This window comes from Leucopleurus acutus (genome assembly GCF_964270905.1).
Source record: "Leucopleurus acutus genome assembly, chromosome: 5".
In the NCBI taxonomy this organism is placed as follows: domain Eukaryota; kingdom Metazoa; phylum Chordata; class Mammalia; order Artiodactyla; family Delphinidae; genus Leucopleurus; species Leucopleurus acutus.
In genome coordinates, this window is record NC_139147.1 from 6,855,417 (window position 1) to 6,877,311 (window position 21,895).

The following is a 21,895-nucleotide window of genomic DNA, read 5'->3' on the forward strand; positions in this document are numbered from 1 at the left end:
GTTAAAAAAATGTTACTGTTCGCTGATTTGAATTAGGCAAGAACCAAGGAGTTCAGGGCAGACCCTCAACGAAGAATTAGATCTCCATAAAATTGTTGATGCTTTCCTGCTGCAGAGGACAAGGGCTGTGTCAGAAACCAGGCGGCAGTGGTGAGATGGGACCGCACAGAACTTTCTTCCATGGCTATTTTTTTTTAGCAAGGGGTCACCCTACTTAAGGCTGCTCTTTGAGAAATTCATAATAGAACACTGCTTATTAGGGTACTACAGTTCACATTTGAAATTGATGCTTCTTAGGAGAGTAAAAAATAAGGAATCTCAGTGGAGCTGAAAGAGCGCTTTTCCCAGCACTCCTGAATCCTAGTGGAAGCTGCCCAGATAAAACAACTCAGTACTTTGAAATTTTAGGGGAAACACAATTTGAATCAGCCTGCCATCTCATTTATTGTTTGGAGATGAAAAGAGCGGAAATGAACATCCCCTCAAAATGTAGATGCTGAGAATTTGTCAGGTTCTGATTTTTACAGGAGATTTCTTATAGTTTCTCTTTCTTTCGTTTTCCTTTTCCCCCCTCTGTTTGTTTCTTTCTCTTTGTTCGATTCCTTTCCTCTTTTCTTTCTTTCTTTCTCTCTTTCTTTCCTCTCTCTGCCCACTTCTCTCTCTCTCTCTCTTTCTTTTCTCCTTCTCCTTTCCTTTCTCCCCTTCCTTCTCCTCATGTTTCCTTCTCCTTCACCTATCATAAGGGGAAATCTTGGGATCAGTGAAAGATATAGAAACTTGGGCTCATTTCTAGAGCTCTGATGTAGACAGACCTAAGTCCCAGTGAAATCAATTCACTGACTGCCTCTGAAACCAGGAGCTGCTGGATGACTCAGGGTTTGGTCTATTGTGTTCTGCGGGTCCCCGATGGAGACCTCTTTACTGGCCCAACTTTACTGTAGCTAGATTCAAAGCAAAATGTTGTTTCTTCCAGAGAACAAGTAATTTCCTGAAAATGAGTAATTAAAAGGCCTGAAATCCTCTAAGGAATGTTCAGGCCTACAATTAGCTGTATTTCCTCTGAGTGGAAAACAGACGTGTGGCCCTGAACTTACAGCTCAGATTTTAAAACACTTAATGAGGACGTGGCATCTCTGTGTAGCCAAGAGTTCTATTGGGGTCTGTTGTCTGCAACCTGAACGTTTGTCAGAGGGGGCCAGCTCGCTGCCATTATAAAGCATTCATAGTCATTTAAGTGCCTTGGATTTTAAATAAATATTTGAAAATGAGGATTTGACAGGTTTATTTTCCTCTTTATTTCTCTTAGCTACTTCCATTCTAGAGTCTTTGCATTTTCAACTATTTTATCGTGGAGCCGATAGCAATTACTTATGTTTGGAAGGAGAAAATGAAACTGTCCTGGAACATTCACTTGAGATGCTGAACCAGTGGAGGTTGTTAAAAATCAGCAGGTGGGCTATTATTAAACGTCGTCGCCTATTCACATGAAATAAGCGCTACCTGCAAAGCAGAGCGGGTAGGGGCCTTAGGCCCTGCGACCCAGGCGTGTGGCACATCCGGGGAGACAGAGGCCCAGGAGTCCCGTCCGCACCCAGGGGCCTTGAGGAGCGCGCCGCCCACGTGAAGCCGCTCGGAGTCCCGCCACATCTGCATCCTGCCCTGGGGCGGCGTGTCACAGGGCGGCACACTGGGTCACACCTGCTGTGGTCATCCCAGGCCCAGGCAATTGATGTCTTTTTTTTTTTTAATTGAAAAAAAAAAATCTCCTGGCTGCATATCATCAAGAAAAACAACATTGTTTTCAGGGTCTCTTATCTCTCCACTCCCAAATATCCTGTTTCTTCGGGCTGGGCAGCCAGGACCAATAGAAACCTCTTCCTGCCATTGACTGACTTCATTTCCCAGACTTAGCACAATCTCATCCGCTCTAAACAACCTCATCAAAACTACTTTCTGGTCAGAGAGAAGCAATAATTATTATTAACATTTATTAACGATCAATAAACTTGATTGCATTATGGCCAGCACTATTAAGGTAAGGAGAGGGTTCCTTTTCATTTGACCAAATTCTGTGCTTGTTACTCTTTTCTTTGGTTTCCTTTATCAACGCAGATAAGTTAGCATTGGGCAACACCCCCGCTGCCACAATAGAGGACAACAAGATTTCCTTTGCACTGCCTAGTAAATTTCCTTTTTCCTACTCCAACCATCCGCAAGGCTTAAAAACTTCAAACTCAGAAAAAAATTGGGGTTTCTAAATTCACGGTTGAGGGCTGTGGATGACCTTTTGCAAAAGCTTTTCAAAGAGCGCGTCCGAATTTTCATATTCTTTAACTATCTCTAGCGGTGCCTGGATGTGTATCTGCTGGAAGGCAATGGACTTGGAGAGTTTGGAGGGCAGGGTCGGAGAAAAAGATGGGCTTGGAAATGTTGAACTTTTGGACGTTCTTGAAGGCCTCCTTACCATCAGGGGTGCCAGCCGGTCCCTGTGGAAATGAAGAGATGCCGGGCAAGTGGCTGTCAGTCATGGGACATGCCAATGTTGACTTGATTTTTGGAACCTTCAGGCTGAGAACAGAGCGTTCTCATAATGCAAGTGGTGGTAATTCGGTTTGTTCGGTCATGTATTTATCTTTAATAAAGTACCTACTCCTCGGTGCACTGTGAATAGACTTTCTTCTCCGTGATGGTTGCTTTGTGGGAATTGCGGATTGGTTCTCTGTGCTCTGGGGTGTGTGGTCTGATGTTTTGTTTTTCTTGCAAATAGAGAGAGATTAAGGTGGAGGTGAATGCACAGAGGTAGAAACGTGAATGTAGTCTGATTCCTGGAACTGAAGCCAGTTTGATAGTTAGTGCAAGCTGGCGGCATAGAGCCCGTGAAGTGGTCTGTCACAATATTTTCAAGGCCAGCACGCCTTGGTGACATTTCTAGAAATGAGAAAAGTCAGGAACAAAAACAGATACTGAAAGAAGGAAAAAGCGAGTTTTATGGGTTGCGTGTCTTTAGTTTTGCTGCATGTAGGTGAGAAGCATTTGGTTGTGTTTTCATCAAGGGTTTTAGTTGATCTGAAAGCTCATGAATAGAGAAGTTTGCCCAGAACTGGGCCAGGACAATTTTTAAAAGCCTCTTTGATTTGGAATTTGAAATGTTTGTGCGAGAGGATTTAATTAATACCCGTTGCATAAACTATGTTTCAGAAGTTCTGTTCAGTTTCTAGTTCTCAAGATAGGTTTTGGTTTTCAAGGTATGTTCAATAATACGTATTAAAAAATCATGTATCAAAGATTTTAATCTTACAGAGATTTTTCTTTCTTCAAGGATTGAAGTCTGCTGAAGTATAACTGTATAGAAAGGAATTTTAAAATTGAGGGTTTGATGTACTCTGCTTTGAGCTATATGAGTAGAAATTATTTGATTTTATAACTCCAAATGCTGCCCTCTTAATTCTTATTTTTACCCTTATTTGTGTCCATATTTCATAGCAGTTGAATCTAATGTTCTTTGTAAATTTTGAATAGCTTGGGTACAATTGTGTGTGTGTGTGTATGTGTGTGTGTGTATGTGTGTGTGTGTGTTTGTGTGTGTGTGTGTTTCAAAAAATCAGTGTATTAAAGGACATTGAAATAACAGACAATCCTTTAGGTGTGGGGTATGTTTTGCATAGAATACAAATGTGTCATACTGTTTAATTTAAAGTATACGTTTCTGAAAAGATGAAGATATTTTTGAAGCTTGAACGTTTTGTGTTTTTCAGGATGAATTTTGGGAAACAGTTTCCACTTACCCAGGAGATTATGCTTACTTTAACATTGGATTACACTGCATTATCTGTGTATCATATATAGCTTAAGTGAACTTTCAAAATGACTTCAAGTAGACTCTTTTTAATCCTGTTAAAATAAAATAGCCCCTCTTTATAGGTAACTTCCTTTGACAAATGTTCTGCTAGGCTTCCTGGGTAAAGTAATGAGATGACTTTACAGACTTGTTTATAGAGTGGAAAAAAGGAGGCCTGAGTCTGTTGACTGCAGTTTTAATTATGTTAGTGCAAAGCTCAAATTAGCATAGGGAAAATTACGGCTGTCCGTTGGAATTAGGAAAGTCTGTCATACGGGCAATTTCCAGTCTCAAACGCACTCTGTTTTTTGTTGTTTCAGTAAATAAATGAATTAGTCCATCAAGCATCAGATGCACAGAATCTGTTAAGTTGGTCTCCGCATCTCAGTGGATTTTTTTTTTTTTTTTTGGCGTGAATGTCTATAAGACCCTATGAGGCACTATGAAAAGCTCTATGTTTTTATCCCGTCTTTATGATTCTCACCATCATTTTCCCTTGGTATTTTGGAAATGGTAAAAGAGTGTTTCCATGGGAAGAAGTAAAGGAATCTTATGAGTTTATGTGAGTATGTCGGTTGGTTTATCCTTAAAGGGCCGTGGATTTTAAGATCAGATTAAGAGTTCTAATAAAAACGTAAGCATCAAAAGTGATGTTCCCACATGTAATTCACGAATCAGTTTTGGTGCTTCCACTGCTTCTGGGGCCACCTGATGATACCTGGGGGGTGCTTTACAACCCCCTCCCTTCCTTCTGCACAAAACAGTGCTGCCTTTGCTTACAGCCTCCAAGCAGCCAGTTGTTAGCCTTGGAACTTGATTTTGCTTCTGTTAGGATTTTTAATCCAAGCTCCCAAAGACTTCCCTGATCCTTTGTTATGCCTTGGGCCACTTGGGAAGTCTAATGAAGCCTGCAATCCCGTCTCAGATTAATGCTTTTAAAATGCAGGAAAGGCAATACATAGAGTGACAAGGACAGCTAATACTATTGAAATCCAGTTCTGTCCTTGGACTCCTTGGGTGGTCCGTGAACCCCAGGTTACAGCCCCTGATCCTAGAGTTTAAACGTCCGTAGTCTTTAAGAGGGGATTGTGGGCATTTTCCTTTATCACAGATCTGGCACTGGAAGACCAGGAGAGAGCAAACTGCAAACAGCAGCGTGAGTGGAGAGCATCTTAGAAGCAGGGGATAGAAAGTTACTAACAAGGCTTGCTGAGGGAGAACACGATTACGGTGTCAACGAGCTGTTTAAAGAAGTTCCTTTCTTTGATTTGACAGAGGTTGGAGGGTTTTGATGATCACCATGATATAACTTATAGGTGGAATCTAAAAACTACAACAAATAAGAAAAAGAAGCAGACTCACAGACGTGGAGAACAAACTTGTGGTTACAAGTGGGGAGGGGGAAAGGAGGAGGGTTAACGTAGGGGTGGGGGATGAAGAGGACAAACCATTATATATAAAATAAGCTGCAAGGATATACTGTGCAGCACAGGGATTATAGCCAATATTTTATAATAACTAGAAATGGAGTAGAACCTTTAAAAATTGGGAATCACTATATTGTACACCTGTACCATATAATATTGTACATCAACTATACTTCAGTAAAAAAAAAGAAGTTAATTTAAAAACATGAAGCATCTTTTACATATTTCATGGCTTGCATGTAGCAGGCTCTTGCTGAATATTTACTATCATGTGTGAAGCAAACTTGTTTAAAATTAAAAGCTCAGGGTTATATGAAGGAAGTTCATATATAGGATTTTAAGGGATGTGATGAATGAGCTTAATAGCTCTAGGGCATATAAATTTTCAACAACTCATTGGCTCAAGTGGAATTTCAGTTGTTTCATCCCTTGTTACTTTAGAGGACTCTGTGACAGTGGAAGGAATAGAAAACGGAAAATACTATTGCACCACAATGTGAATGTCATGTTTCTAGAACACTGGCCTAAAGGTGGAATTATGGGCCGTTATCTTAAAATGACTTGCTGCTTGCATCCGTGGGTGGCTCTGGACACAGTTTGCCCCCTCTGGACGGGACACAGCACTCTTCCTCCTACAGCTCTCTCTGAGGCTGGGCACGCTGCCTCAGTGGCCGTGGAAAGGAGGATTGGAAAGGATAGAATTTGTGGATCATTCTTCCCATGAAATACACTTATGGAGGACTGCAGTACTCTCAGAGAATGTTCTGGAAGTCTGAACTGTTTTTTAATTATCTATATTTTCTTTAAAGTGATTATTTCATTAATTTTTTTTTTTTTTTTACAAAACAGATCTTTGCTTAAATCTCTCCTCCACCCCGACACATACATGCGCTTGTCGATGTCTCTTGAAAAACCATAAGTAGAAATAAAATAAATAAATGAAACAATCGTTCCTGATGCTTTCAGGAAAATATTAGTTCTGTGTTTAGAATTTCAGAATAAGGTTCCCTCTGTGGGAGGGGAGACCCAAAGCAGAACATTCCGCTTTGGCATCCCAATACCCTGGCAGATTTAACAGCTGACACAGAAGAGAATCACAATACAGGAGGCCGTTGGAAAGCCAGGACCAGAGAGTTTCTCTGCAGTGTAAAATCTTCCGAGAAGGGGGTTTGACAGAGACAGTCTCCAGGCCTTTCCAATGGTGGTGACACATCTGCTCCAGCAGGATTTTTTCCTAGGGCTTAGGGAATGCCTCAAATGCAGCGTCCCCTCCTTTTGTCCCCACAGGTTAGAGGACGACTCTTCTCTTCTCAGGGGACTTTGTCCCCCCCGTCACCTCTGAGATTTCTTTACTTATGTTATGTGGCCACGGACACACCTGCATTTGAACCCTTCCTAGTCACGTGATCCTGGGCAAGGGCCCTAACCTGTCTGAGCTCCGTTTCCTCACCTGTAGGTAGGATTATAATGACCATCCTGATGCGAGTCCAGGGTGGGAGAGCTTTTAGTAGGTGCTCAGTGAATGACAGATGCCATCGGACAATCCAAGTCCATCTAACCTTTGCTAATAAATTGCACTGTCTTTCTGGCCCTGCTCTGAATTCTCTCTATGTGTTCCATTACCCGGCTTCAGTTGTGAAGCCCAGAGGCACACAGACTCTGTGCTAACGCTTTTGAAGAGACAGGGAGAATAACAGGTCACTTCCACAGGTCACCACTGCGGCCTCCCAGCCAGGGCAGGGCACACGGGAGCCTGGAGAGGCGAGGGGCAAGGAGCTCCTAGGGGTCCCTGGAGAAGGGTATAGCAGGGCAGGGACCAAACACCTGGGCAGGCGGAGTGTCCAGGGGGTCCCTCAAGGCATGGGTGATCAGAGGGTTGGTTTAGTCCTGTTCTGAGGACGGAGGCTGTTTGCTTCGTCGCTGAAGGAGGGCGGAGGCCTGCAGTGCCCCTTGCTTCTGATTAGGGCAGGAACAGCGTTACTGAAATCCTCCACTGTCCTGTATTCTCATTAATTTTGAAAAATGCATCTTGTTATTTTGTACAAATTACAGTAATAAAACATTCTCACTGTAGAGAAAGTGAAAAAAGAAATCATTACAGAGTCAATATAAATTGTTCCCAGTCCCAGGCAGTCAGAGAAAATTACCAGCATTTGGTGTGTGTCTTCCTACTGTGTGTTTCTATCTGTCCTTTTGTCTCCCTGTCCTGCTCATCTCAGTTAACATTGTTTTACAAACATTTCCCCATGTCACTACAATTTTTTAATAAGCAGAATTTTTATGCTTAATTATATTCCATTTAAAATAAGTATTATGATTTATATAACCAATATCCTATTGTAGGAAATAATATTGCTTTCAGTTTTTCACCAATTACATTGCAATGTACCCTTTATGTAATTTTAAAAAAATTTATTAGTGTTAGTGCTTAGAAAAGGAATCATTGGACCAATGGGTGTACATATTTTTAAAGTCTCTGCCAAATTTAAATATTTGCCAGTTTAAAAAAAAAATGACCACTTTACTCTCTAGAAGGGTTGTACCAGTTCCCACGTGTAGCCATAGATAAGGCCAGTTCCACTGAACTCATAACAACTCTGAATATTTCACTCTTTGAATCTTTGCCATTGTGACAGGCAAAAATGGAATCTCATTTTTATTTGTATTTCCGTAATTATAGTATTTCATTCCACTTTTTTTTTTTTTTTTTGCTGTGAACCTGTTTCAACTAGTGGCCACTGTGACCTCTGGATCTTTTTCTTATTCACACTTTCATTGCCTGTTTGATCACTTATTTCCCACATATTTCCCCTATTGAACTTGGCTGAGGCATGTTTTATAAAGTTTAAGAACATTCCTCATTCTGTCCACTCTCTCCTGCTTTGTTTTCTCTCTTGGCGACACGTGCGCTCAGCTTTGCTTGTGTTTGTGTGACTCTACTTTTTGTCTACCTGTGTAAACAATAGAACCTGTTTTCTTGTGATAGTCTGTCCATCTCTTTTGTGTCCTTGACGGAGCCTGGCAAAGCATAGGGCTTCAATAAATAGTTGTTGAAAAATAAATTTTGATTAAAATCCTTTAAGGTCATCAAGAGAAAGTGAAGATATTAGTAAAATCTGCAATCGTTATTGCAGATTTTAAATAGATGTATTTCTTTAGAGATATCTCTCCTAGTTTAGATACAAATTAACTACATAGAATTAAATTGCTGTTGAAAAGATCATAGAGAAAAGCGTTTTTAAAAGGTAGATCTTGTAGCTTGAATTCATAATCCAAATTAATATCATCCTTGTAACTGCTTATTCCAGGCCAGACTCTGTGCGGGATGCTCATGTTATCTCGTGAGATGCTCACCACAGCCTGCATCCTGGTGCTTTTTGTCCAGATAAGGATAGAGGATTAAGAGAGGCTAGGAAACTTGCTCGGGCACACAAATCTGTTTCCCCTCAATTTATCATCATCTGATCTTTTTTTTCCTGCTCTTTGCCTTACTTAGCTCCAAATAATAAATTACTGTGCAGGAAAAAAAAAAAGGTGTATTAAATGATATAGTGTGATACATTAAATAATGAAAATTATTATAATTGGCTAACTTATGTTACCACTCTTGTGTGAAAAAGCCCACAGCCAACAATTATTATGCTCTCACTGGCTAATTAAGATAAAGCACTAGAAAACTGAACAGCTAAAACTCTAGCACCCCATTCTCCACTTGCTTGGTGCCAAGAATTCTTTCCATATTTGGCTATATCCAAGGGGCCCGTGGTTGCAGATTCCAGATCAGCTGCTGATTTGTTTCCTCACCCCAAGTATCAACTTCCTTGCCCACGTCTCTGAGTTTCCATCAGGCCTTACCAAGTCTTTCCGCAGGGGTGTTCATGGAATTAGACTCTGGGAAGAACGGTAATCTGCTGTTAGGCACAGATAAGTGCCGAGACGTTTAGAAAAGAAATGCCAAGGCCAAGCAAAATTATTTATTTTTCAAGCCACATCATAATCCAATCATAACATTCACATCAGTGCTGTTACTTCAAATGATTTTGTTCAAGACAATGCACGTCAATTTCTGGGGCATAAAATAAAGAACATTTCTAACATGTGCAAAGAACTCGCACTCCTGGATCTAACGCAGTGGCCTTTAAATCACTCCACCCTGATGATTTAACATCTGTCTTTCCATTATAAAATTACAGTATAGCAAACTGATGGGGTTTTTTAATTTAGCAAGTACTGAAACAGAGTCACCACTGAAGACAAAATCTGCCCCCCATCGCTCCCATCCACATGCCCCCAAGTCCATTAATTGAAATCATCAGCCAATAGGGACTTTACCGTCGTGTTCCCTTTGGATCCCATTGGGTCTTGTTGACTTTTATTTTTTAAAGTTAGCTGTAGGCATGTGATGCTCACCTTTGAGGAAGAGGAAACTGTTGAAACAACACTTGGGAATTTGTCAACACGATTAGTCTGTGTCTCAATTTGAGGTAGATTTCCTAATATGTTGCTCCGAGTTAAAAAAAAAAAGTGTGTGTGGTTTTATATTGCGAAGTCCCCTTTGGATCTGTGTTGTACGTGGGTGTTACCTGATGTTCCCAAGAGCATCGGAAGCATGAAGGTGAAATAGAGCGAGCCCAGCCGTGTTTATCTTATGCCCGGGGAGGCCCTGAAGACTCTTATTTCTTCACGACATCCTTAAAATAGCCTCTGTGGGGAAAGGATTGGTCTTATCTTGTTCACAAGGAAAGGGAGGCATAGATGTGGAGGCTAGGGAGGGGAAGTGGAAAGAGGCTGTCCTGAGAGAGACCGGCTGAGGCTGCAGTTGATGCTGTAGGGCCTCAGCAGGTGAAGGCACCTCTCCAGGCCTTAGTTCCTTCTCGGGAAAACAGAAATGGTCTTCCTGGCATTTCACCCTGGACAGGCCCCTCACCTCACGATCTCTGGGTATTTCCATCTGTAAAAGGCAGTAACCACAGTTTCTACTTTGCAGGGCTATGGGGAGATGAACCGAGTTGGAATTGTATGGAGCACATTAGAGGTACTTAATACTTGTTAGCTAATTTTATTATTCACTCGAGTCAAATCAATTTTCCTTCTAGGAATAAAATCAGGAAATCCATAGAAGGCTTTTTTTTTCTTTTTCAATTTCTACAACAGGTTGTGAATTGATTCTTTTTTTTTTCTTTTTTCAAGTAGCCAATTTTCCTCTGATTAACATGTTCTTTTCTCTTTATTAAGAAATAAAGACTCTTACAGAACAGTGAGTCCTCAGTTATTCACAGTGCTTTATCTGTATTGGAGATGACCTAAGACAGTGCTAAGAGGTGCTCGCTGAGGAGTCTGCCTGAGCCTCTGCATGGCCGGCCCTGGAGAAGAAATTTGGGGCCTTGCTACCCTCTGCTTCTCTCTGTACTTCTCACTCTCATGCTCCTTCCCTCCTCTTTCTTCTTCTCTGCAATAGTTAACAACCCAACAAGAGCTTTTCAAAACATAAAGGACAACAGTAATGATGGAGAGGACCCCCCCCCCGGAACATCTCCAGTGCTCAAGGGTTCTCCTCGGACCCGTTTCCATTCACCCCACACTGCCTCTCACAGATAGCCAATCACTCCTGTCATCCCAGGAAACCTGGGACAGTGAAGGCTCACAAGCTTTTCATCTGGAATAAAGAAATAAAGAGAAGATTGGCAGGAGGCTCTGCCTGCCCCAGGTAAAAGTCATCAAAAGCAGTAGCCACTCGTCCACGTTTGAGTTCTATCTTTAACTTCTTCTTGTGTGAACTCTTAGGGCTAGAAGCATATTTATATCCACATAAAAAAGACGAATGTTGCCCAAGGTCAAATACAAGTGATTTTATGTGCTATCCATTCTACCAGTTTGAGTTAACATGGAAAGTCTTGTTCACTTTACCTATTCAGCCAAAGACCCTGACTCTGTTAAGCCTGTGTTAAGCTTAGAAGAGAAATAAAATTTACTTTGCTAGAGTAGCATCTCAGTAAAGAAAACCAGGCTTTGTTTTTTGGGCATCCCTGAGAGAGAAGCTTCTGTTCTACCCCCAAAGCTGTTCCCATTGACTCACTCACTCTTGGAAGCACGGTCATATTGCCGACGGTTTTGATAAGGAGCTGGTTATGAAATAAGTGCACGTACATTTTTTTTAAGCCTTGTTCTTTGGAGATGGAAAACATCTTTTTTTAGATCACATGTTTACTGCTTTAGTAAACAGTAAAATGCTGCTGTAGCAATTACCTTGAGGATAAAGGGTTTGTAGACAGATACTTCCTGCGTCCACTTCCTACACAGATAGCCAACCCGACCAGAGACGCACCAATGCAGGAAGAGCTCCCCATGGAAGCTTCCTTTGCGAATGCACAGTTTGTGATGCGTTCACTCCCCTCCAAGGGGAATGAGCCTATTGCTACAGATTTTCTGGCAGAATTCACTGTCTTGAAGTAGGTGAAAATACGACGTTTCTAAGGTAATGGCTTTAGACCCTTGTTCTCATCCTTGGTCTTGTCTGCTGGTTGGATTTTACAGAGGAGGGTAACTAGATTAGACATGTCCATGAGTAAGACTTGTGCCCCGTGGGCACTCTAGCCTCCTTGGAATCATGGAGAATGATGCATGAGTCTGTTTTTGTATTTGTTGAAAAATACGCCTCTTTGAGATTCAGTCAGTGGTTTTCTTTTCTGTGGTTATTTAGATGTAAAGGTCATTTTAGATTTTGCTTTCTTGAGTCAAGCAGAGATCACCCGATTTGGGTACAAAAATCTCAGCGCACAGATTGTTCTCTGTGCTGATTTTACACCAGTTGTTAAATTCCAATGAATGCATTGTTTAGGTCCTTTGAAGCAAAGCAAATAAAACCACCACACACAAACACTGAACAATAGGGAATCATCAATTTTCCACTTACAGGATATGTTCTTACCGACTGGCCCCTTTGTGGGGGGAAAAATATATCAAGTCAACAAACAGTAACACTGAACAATAAACTAAACAAAATAAATAGCACCTGAAAGCCGCTCGGCTCAAGCACTGGCAAAACTCCAAAGAGTGATGTTTACTTACTCTAAGCATGGAAACCTACAGCTCCACCCTGATCTCCTACGGGTCCCTGAAATCATCAGAACACTGAGCCGCTGTTAACTGTCCGGTGACTTCATGCTAAAGTGCCTCCTTTGATGATCAGAAAGCGCCTGTGAGCTTTGCATTGAAATGGACAAGAGGACAGCGTCCAATAGAGATTCTCCGTCCAGTATGTATTCTGTAGATGTTGATGGCTGTCCAGGGGGAGGCAGAGATTATATCTGACCCTGAGAAGCTGCCAGACGTGGTTAGATGTAGTACTGTCTCATGAAGGTGCTGGTACATGAACATACTCCAATGATTTTATTTACACAGTCACTCAAGGCACGTGTTTTGGTGGAATTGACATGAAGCTGCCAGAGTGATATTTTTCTTTTGGAGACCCATTTGTTTATATGCTTTTGCTCATCTTGTTGGAAGACACTGTAACATCTCAGGAGCCTCCTGTTTGAATGAAGATCTTTCTTCCTCTGTATTTGCCCGCCCCCCCCCTTCATTGTGCAGTTTTGTTACCTTTTAGTGAAACTCCACAAGGCATCTCCCTACATGTTTCCTTCCAGATGCTGCCTCCTACCACTTCTGCTTTTTTTCAAAATGCCTTCTCTGATCTCCTGCGTCTGTATTGGTTCCGGTGCCACGGGAATCACGGCTGTGTGGTGCTGGGCAGGGCCTTATAGCTGGTAGACTCATTTTGGACATCCTCTCTGAAAATCACCACTGCCTGCCTGCGGATGGTGGTTGCTTTTGTTCTGTTTTGTTTTCTTCAACCTGAATACAGGTTTAATAAACCCACAGGATAAAATATTTTTTAAACAACAAAATAATAATACAAACTTTGTTCTTTCCCCCCATTTCCAAAACAATTATTGTAGGAGCTTAGAAAATAATTTAGAAAAGGAAGTTAAATTAATTGATATTGCACCATCAGGGGTCTGCTAAGATTTGATTCTTTTTGAATTCTTTTGTCTGTTCTCCATGCACACAGATATATTCTTTAAAAAGCATAATAGAATGGGAGAAATTAAACTCATTTCAGTAGTCCTTTTTCATTCCCTTTTTCTTCCAGGATAGTGAAGAAAAGAGGAATGAGGACTGAACTTTTATGACCCCCCTCTAGAGATTAAGGCCCCATATCCCTTCCTAAGGACCCGGTGTCTTATTCTGGAGCACAACCAGACTGCCTAGGGCTGACCCTTGTTCCAACGAGTGTTGCCAGGGCATTTCACTTTTCTGTGCCTCATTTTCCTCATCTGTAAAATAGACTCAGTAGTGATAATAACGCTTGCTTGTTGGTGGTGGTTCAAGGATCCAACAGCTTAATACATGTCCATGCTTGAACAGTAATGTGTTTTTGTGTGCAAAAAAATGTTCACTAATGTGAGCTCTTCTTCGTTACTCATCCTAGTCTCATTCTTATTATTTAATTTACTGTCATATCTTATTTGCTTTGTTTGAAGTAATCAATTCTTGATTGTGTTTGTTTCTACTGTTCATCTTTTGAATGGATTCCTCCAATACCCTTTAGATATTTATAGCTTCTTCTAAAGAGACGAAAGTGTTTCCCTCTATGTAATTGGTTTCTTTCTCGTGTCATTCATTTGAGGATAGTAGAATAAATATAACAGAGTCACCACTGTGAGTCCATTTAGGAGTTCAAGCGACAAATTAACCAAATTTTCAGCAGCTGAACTCAGCTGCATTTTTTTGAGCCCAGAAATCCAATAGTTTTGACGATCCAAAAAGAAAACCAAGATGGAGGGCTGGAGGATACTCACTGTCTCTTTCCTTGCCTTTTCTCTGGCCTGTGCCAATGAATGAATGAATGCTTGAATGAATGAATGTGTTCTTGCAGTGGGGAGCCACAGCTGGTCTCTGGAGTAGTCCTAGCATGGAAGGAGTCAAGTACTATTTTGAACCAGCTACTTTGGCTGACACATTCTTTAGAGGCAAGCAGACGTCTACTGATTTACCATATCGCCAGTGAATGTTCATGATTAGGAATCTATGGGACCTCATTGAAAAACAGAAACTCTCAAAACATTGCTTGTTAAAGTTCAGCCCTCTATGCCCTAAGTTATATGGCTGGGGTCCTATAATCTTTTATCTGTGCTGACCATGCCTGGTAAGCGGCAGGCTTTTAATAATGTGTGTTCAATGAGTAAATGAATATCTGCCTGGATGATAAATGCATGAACAAGTGCATTAATTAGTGAGCTGATAACATCGAAGTAATTCATTTAATTCAATGAGCAATTACTGATTTCTTACATGCAAAGCATCGTAAAGTCGCCCTCCGCAAGGTTCGGAGAGAAGTTGTACTTCTTGATCAGAAGACAGAATTATTACTATGTCTTGAGACCAATGTCTTGCGTGCCCCTGTGTCCAGTTTGAATGCCAGATGTTAGACATAAGTGTGTGTTATCTTAAAGAACCTGCCTGGGCTTGGGAAGGTTTGGTGATCGTTGGGCTTCCCAGAACCTAATGGGGTTTTGAACATTTGTGAGCACATGCCCGATCAATGCACATGTCTGTGCCGGCCCGTGGTTGGAAATGCTTCCATGTGAAAACTAAAAGCAGAAATACATTTCTCAGAGCCTGAATTTTGTTACGTGACACTTGTTTGGATGCGGCAAAACCAAGCAGCAATTTTGCTTTTACTGAGTGGCAGCACCTCCCAGTGCTTCTCCAAGGTGTGCGTTGGCTTCTCTAAATGTTCAGCTGTTAACAACCCCCTATGCAAAAAGTCCTCCTGGGTACAAAGTCATGAAAAGTTGTGTTTAATGGATTACGACGGGCACCGTTTGATTTTCTTCTTTTGTTAACTGCAGTCACTCCTTAGAAATTTCAGTGAAACTGTAACTTGATCCCTTAAACACATGTGCTGATATCCAATGTACTGGTTCACACGGAGGGTTTCCTTGCTCATTGGTGAATCAGGCAGCTCTTCCAGTACTGCAATTATTATATAGTTAACATCTGCAATGGATATGATGTGGGACAACATTTTCATGAGAGCTAAGTTCTTTTGTATTTAACTGCAAGATAATTCTGCTTTATGAGAAAGATTAATAGCAATTAACAACCAGCTTATCTAAGCCAGGTAGTAAAATTGGATTCCCTACTGAAATTTCAAAGTTAGCAAACATATTACTAACAATGAGCTTGATGGTCAAAGTATTATATATAAGCCAAGGAAAATGTGATCTTTCCTAAAACCTACAGAATTTGGTTATCTTGGTAAGAGTTCTTAAATGAATTTCCCATCTAATATTTTTTCAATCTAATAATTCAAATATTTGGCTTACTGTTGTTTCTTCAGTGCCTAGCACATAAAGTGCTGACTCATAAATATTTGCTGAATGAGTGAGCACAACGATAAATGGGTACCAAAGTCTTTCCCTGAGGGAAGCATGTCTTTGGCAGTATATGTCATTAGAAGAGGTCTGACTTTGGCCCTCTCCTAACAAACACCATGATCTAGTATCTAAGGAGTTGAAGAGAAGGAAACAACTTTTATTTGGGAGCCAAAATGTTGGAAGAAACTTAACTGGCCATTGAGAAGCCCAGTGTGTCTCAACCCAGTTCTCCTTTGGGTCAGGAAATTCTTAATTTTCTTTAGGATAATTGAAAGGAACTCCTAAGAGAACGAGGATTTTGTTAGGGAAAGAATATACATGAAGCAGCAGGGAGGGATAAATTGGGAGTTTGGGATGAACGAATAAACGTTACTGTATATAAAATAAACAGCAAGGACCTACAGTATAGCACAGGGAACTAGATTTACTATCTTGTAATAACCTATAATGGAAAATAATCTGAAAAAGAATAGATATATGTATATATGTATAACTGATCACTTTGCTGTACACCTGAAACTAACACAACATTGTAAATCACTATACTTCATATATACTTCATATACTTCACTATACTTCATATACTTCAAATTATGATTGCTTCATATATATATATATATATATATGGGAGAACATTTTCATAAATAGCTAAGTTCTTTGTATTCAATTGCAAGATAATCTGCTTTATGAGAAAAATTAACTTTAATAGCAATTAACAACCAACTTATCTAAGCCAGGTAATAAAATTGGATTCCATATATATGTATGAAGCAATCATAATTTGAAAAATTTGCCCACATATGTTAGCTGGAAAAACATACTAAAAAATTAGGTTTTAATTTCCATTGGCTGTTTTTTTGTTTTAACTTCTAACAGTCTTTTCAAACGAACGTTGAGAAATTTAAAGATGTTTGTTAAAACACCTTCCCTCCTGATCATGACATTCATTAGAAGGTGAATCAGACATTTTTCCCCCAGTGGTAGAAGAGACACATTTTCCTAAGCAGAAAAATCAGGGCACGGTCAGACAAAGGAGTTTACATGAAAAGCTTTGTAAAGTTAGTATTGTTCTTGAAAATTCAGGCTATCTGGTTGCTGTAATCTGGGAGTTCCCTTCAAGCACTTTTGGAAACTGTACTAACTCTATAAGGCAATTAATGGGCCATGTAATGCCCGGAGATGGTAAACTGTTAAAAACAGCATCTACAGGTAGTGTATTAGTATATCCTAGGACTCCCGTGAAAATAACCACAAACTGGGGGCTTAAAACATCAGGAATTTGTTCTCTCAGAGTTTAGGAGGCCTGAAGTCCAAAATCAAGGTGTCAACAGGGCTGGTTCTGGAGGTTCTGAAAGAGAATCCGCTCCATGCCTCTCTCCCAGCTCCAGGTGTTTCCCTACAATGCTTACCTTCCTGGGGCTGTAGCTGCATCATCACTTCCATCTCTGCCTCTGTCATCTTCACATCACCTTCTTCTCTGAGTCTCTGTCTGTCCTCTTTGGTCTCTTATAAGGATGCTCTCCTTGGATTCAGGGTCTATACTAATCTAATCCAATCTCATCTCAATCCTTACCTTAATTACATCTGCAAAGACCCTATTTCCAAACAAGGTCACATTCTGAGGTTCTAGGTGGGCTTGGGGTCCGCTCTTCAGGTAGGGAGGAGACAAAGTAGGTTTCAAGGTAGATCTTCTCTTCTGTGCGTTTCTTGCCCATTAGAAGAGCGAGGCTCTACTCATTGGCAAGGTCTAATGACTGAAGTGCTGATGCTAGGATTCTAACATTCATGCTTAGGTAGAAATCCCTCGGGTGTCAATACCATATTGGAAAGTGTAATGCAGTTAGTTTCATTGAAAAAAACATACAACTGCACAACATGGATGTCGTTCAATCCAGTATGATGATCAAAACAAAAATCACTGTCAGGCAAAGTGTTTACCCTGCAACCGTTTCAGTTTCACAAGATACTGAGTTTGATGTTGTGGTTTCCCTGATCTCATCATTTTCCTTGGTAAATGTCAAGAAGTGTAACAAGGTTAGGGCAGCCCACACCAGCTCATCAGAGTCACGTGAGGACTTAGGCAGCAAGTCACCCTCCTCCTGTCTGCTCAGTCTAGACTAATGGTTGAGTGTGCTGTTTACATCTTATAAAAGAAATGATTCCTGTGGCTTTTTTCATAATGTCCTCGAGTTGAAACTGCACTGTTCTAAGGCGTAAAATGGCGTCATAAACTGTGTGACCGTCAGGCACTATGATTTATTTTTTGTCTTCGGTCTGTATACCTGCCGAGGTTATATATACATAGAGGATTTGGAACCAGAAACATGGACTGCCCCTAAACATTCTGCTTTTATGTCTTATGAAATGAATCTGACTGTAAGTAAAATTGAACTTCATCTTGTCACTGACGTGGCAGCTCTGCAAGATTTTCTTGGGAAAGAAATGCAAACTTAAATCAAGAACCAGTCAGGGACTTTGGTCATGTTGTTTGTGTGTGCTCTCGTCTACCTGAAGTACACCCGATGTTCACTCTGGGATGAGAAGTTGGCCAGCTCGAGTGACTCTAGCCCCTCTCCACCTTGCCTCAGGCTAAGTCACCAAAAAGCTCGCCGGGTGACTGGGAGAATTGGCCCCGTGGAATCCCTTGCTGGCATCAACTGGGCTGCAAATGCAGAGATGGTCTAAATCCCTGTGATGCAAGCGTTGGTCCATTTGCTTTCCTCTCACAGCTCCTGCTCTGGAGGGTAAGGAGGTTTTTGCCCACTCGTGGCAGGAGGAGGCACTGTGTGAAGCAAATGAATGCAAACTCAGAAAGCAAGACCCTGAGGCTGGGATATTTTGTCCTGGTTGCATAACACTTCCCAATATGACGCATACCCTCTACCATGTCACTCTTTCATGCTGTTAATAGAGGCCGGTCCGGAGACCAGCATGGGTGAGGTTTACCCTGGAGACTCAGCTTTGCCGTGTACATGCAAACACAGCACTGAAGCCTGGTACATCGTGACTTATCCCCTGGAAAAAGAGAAACCAGGTTCAAAGGAGAGCTAAGATGCAATGTTAAGATGAACTATTTTGAGAGCTGTCTTTGGTCATCGTGAAGACTGGGTTAAAATCTTGGAGAGATAAATTTGCTTAGAACATGCTAAATGAATCTTCTCCTTTTTTCCTTTTATTCTTTTCTAATTATTTTTAAAAATCTGAGTTACAGTCACACTAGCAGAGAGGTTAGTTACATAGAACATCTGTCCCTCCTATTACTTTGTAGATGTACTTAAATATTTTTCTTGTTTAAACGCCATAAGTGGGGTATATTATGCACCCACATTGGTTTGTCACCAGTTCTAAGGTTCAGGGGCCTTCTCCTTTATCTATTCATTGTTAATATCCTGGATACAAACAACCCAATGGCCCAGTATAAACTGATGCTAAAGAGAGCTCTTGCCTGAGAGATGAGTTAAATGACGTCAGAGATTTCTCTTCAGTGTCATAAAAATTATTTTCAATTGTAGGTGGTAGATTTCCTAACCACTTCGTAACTTACGTGGGCCGGCTTGGTTAGCTCAATCAGTTACAGCGTATGCTGATAAAGGCAAGATCACAGGTTTGTGCCCCATGAAAGCTAATAACTTCTCAGAGATAAAAAAAAAAAAAAATCTCCCTTTGGTGACCACAAGCTGCATCACTTGTGCAAATGCCCGCATTGGTTGGAAGAGAGGAATTGAGTGCAAGCGAGGGGCCAGCTCCGTGCAAATATTCCTCCTGTTGGACAGAAGAAATAGAAAAGGAAAAAAAACACGCAAATTGTGTTTCTCCTAGCAGACATGTGTTCCTGCATGAAAGGAACTCTGTCCAACTCCCTTAAAGCTAGTGATTTTATTGAAAAATGCCCCTAGTGATTTTTCACGCTAATAACCTCAATTTGAGCAAACTGAGCCCAAAGTTACCTGAGTTATCAGCGCAGTCCTGACCCACCTGCACCCTGCACTTTGTCGTCACTGCACATCTGCAGAAAGAGGCCATTTACGTGGAATTCAAATCTGGTTGTTTAGTCTACAAGGAGGCGGGGGGGGGAGGATTCTGTCTCTTTAATGTTTATAACGGTTGGACAGAGCTTGTCGGGTGAAGGTTAATTGCTCTCCGGTTGAAGCAGTTGTGTGCCCAGATGGGTTATCAGGGCTGAACACTCGTTACAAGATTAATCTCATTTCCGACAAGACTTCCCTTTCCTTCAACTGATTTTTGCCCAGCCATTGGCGCTGTCATCGGCCGTTAAAAGAAGGGTGGATTACTCTGGGATATTCACGCTGGTATGCAGCGAAACAATGCAGAGCGGTGTCATATCTCAGGGAACATCTTTAGGAGAACACATTTCAGGGGGTGTTACGAAGGCCGAGGCTCATAAACAGTGGGGACAATCGAACCCCTTTACACCAAGGCTCCAGTGAAAAGGCCCGCCTGAAGTCCACGCAGCTGCTCCCTGCCCCCCTCTCCCCCCCCACCCCGCCCCGCAGGACCCTGCTCCTAGGACGGATGCTGAGTGACACTCAGGGCTTTGTTTGCTGCTGAAGATGTTAAAACAATTATGATCAGGTCTTCCTTCTTAAGGCGCCCACCTAAGTGGTGAGGAGTTCTGTTTGCTGCGTCCACACTGAATTCTGTGGCAGTGGACACTTCATTTAATTCCTGTGCACATTTCAAGCTTCTTTTTAATTTCTGGGATTTCATGGACATTGTCTTCATGTGTGTGCCTAAAAACGGTAGGCAGATTTTAGTTTACTGTGACAGGTAGCTTCATGACCTTTGGTTTGTCTCAGGAAATTCCTCCAAGAAAGAGCATGGCAAAAGAGCAACGTCAGCTTATCCCTTTGGGTTTGGCTCGTGGGCATCAACTCGTCTGTGTATTCTGATGAGCTGTTGGGTACCCACCGTGGCTGTGGGTGCGTGAAGCAGGATGGCCAGGCTCACATGGTACCCTTGGTCCAGTGGGTATGGGCAGGTCTGACCGATGGAACACAGCGGAGCAGTGATGACGTATCAGGAGGTGGGAAGCCTGGGCCACAAACAGGAGAGGGCGTGCTGGCAGGGGCGACAGGGGCTCTGGCCTGGACTAGCTGGTTGGGGAAGGCTGTCAGGCAGAGATGCAAAGGGAGTGTGCGGACAAGGGCTGGATATCCTGGGGAAGTGTTGTGGGCTGAGTGGAGCAGCAAGGGCAAAGGCCCTGAGGCAGCGACGGGCTTGGGCGTCTGGGAGCAGCGACCATACTTGTGCAGCTGGAAGGGGGAGCCTGTGTCCCGGCGGTGGACATCAGGCCTCTTGTAAAGTGCTTTCTCAGAGGACGCCCTAAGAAGAGCATCCTACCTAAAGAAGAGGTCCACCTGCTTCAGTTGTTGTCAGGTTCCGTCTTGTACCAGGTCCCTCTCCCTTAGGTGCGAAAAGATGGGAACGCCTTGGCCATGGGGTACCAGTGAAGTGGTTTAAGCAGAGTTAACGGCATGAAGGAAAAGTTAAATGATCTAGGTTACCTTCCCTTCTCCTTACATCGCATCTCTGTTGCATTGTCTCTTTTCACTGGCTGGGCTAGTTTTCAATATTCTCTTGTTTCCTGCGTTTCAAAGTGCCTTTGCAGCCGCTTCAGTTCCAGGCTATTTGATGCAGCGGGTTCAGTGGTTAAACACATGCCCTTTGGAATCTGGCAGCTGCTAGAACTCTGGTGTTTACTAGCCATGTGCTCTAGGTAGCTTAGTTAATCAGGTGAGCCTCAGTTTCCACACCTTTAAAATGGGATCGCGGTAGCTCCTACTTTAAAAAGCTAACACGCAGGTTAGAGGCATGAATTCACACGGGCGCTTGTCATAGTGATAGCCACGATTTGATCATCCATTAAAGTTGTTACGAAGATCCAACATCGTCTGTTTCCCTTTTTTAGAGCCATCTATTTCGCTGAGAAAAGGGAGCATAAATTGTATATAACTGAATCACTTTGTTGTACACCTGAAACTAACACAACATTGTTAATCAACTATACTCCAATATAAAATAAAAGATGTTTTAAAAAGGGAGCATGAATTATCATTAAGTCTAGAGATATTTTTGTTCGTTGGAGACTCCTTGTCACAATGTTTTCTCCCCCCAAAAATCAGTTCAGCTGAGTGTTTCATTTCACCCTGTTTGTTGTTGTTGTTGTT

At 41.8% G+C, this 21,895-nt stretch overlaps 1 protein-coding gene across 4 annotated transcripts in view; it reads left to right on the forward strand.

The window, feature by feature from the left end:
- The window catches only part of ERG (ETS transcription factor ERG), a 204,515-nt gene that overhangs the window by 87,550 nt on the left and 95,070 nt on the right, over positions 1–21,895 (forward strand). Inside the window, exon 1 of one of the 4 annotated variants that reach the window (XM_082840103.1) lies at positions 1,967–2,035. The exons of the other annotated variants lie outside the window; for them this stretch is intronic. Coding sequence (XP_082696229.1) covers positions 2,018–2,035 — 18 coding nt within the window. The 5' untranslated portion in view covers positions 1,967–2,017. Of the gene's footprint in view, positions 1–1,966; positions 2,036–21,895 lie in introns of those variants that run through there. 4 annotated transcript variants of the gene reach the window in all.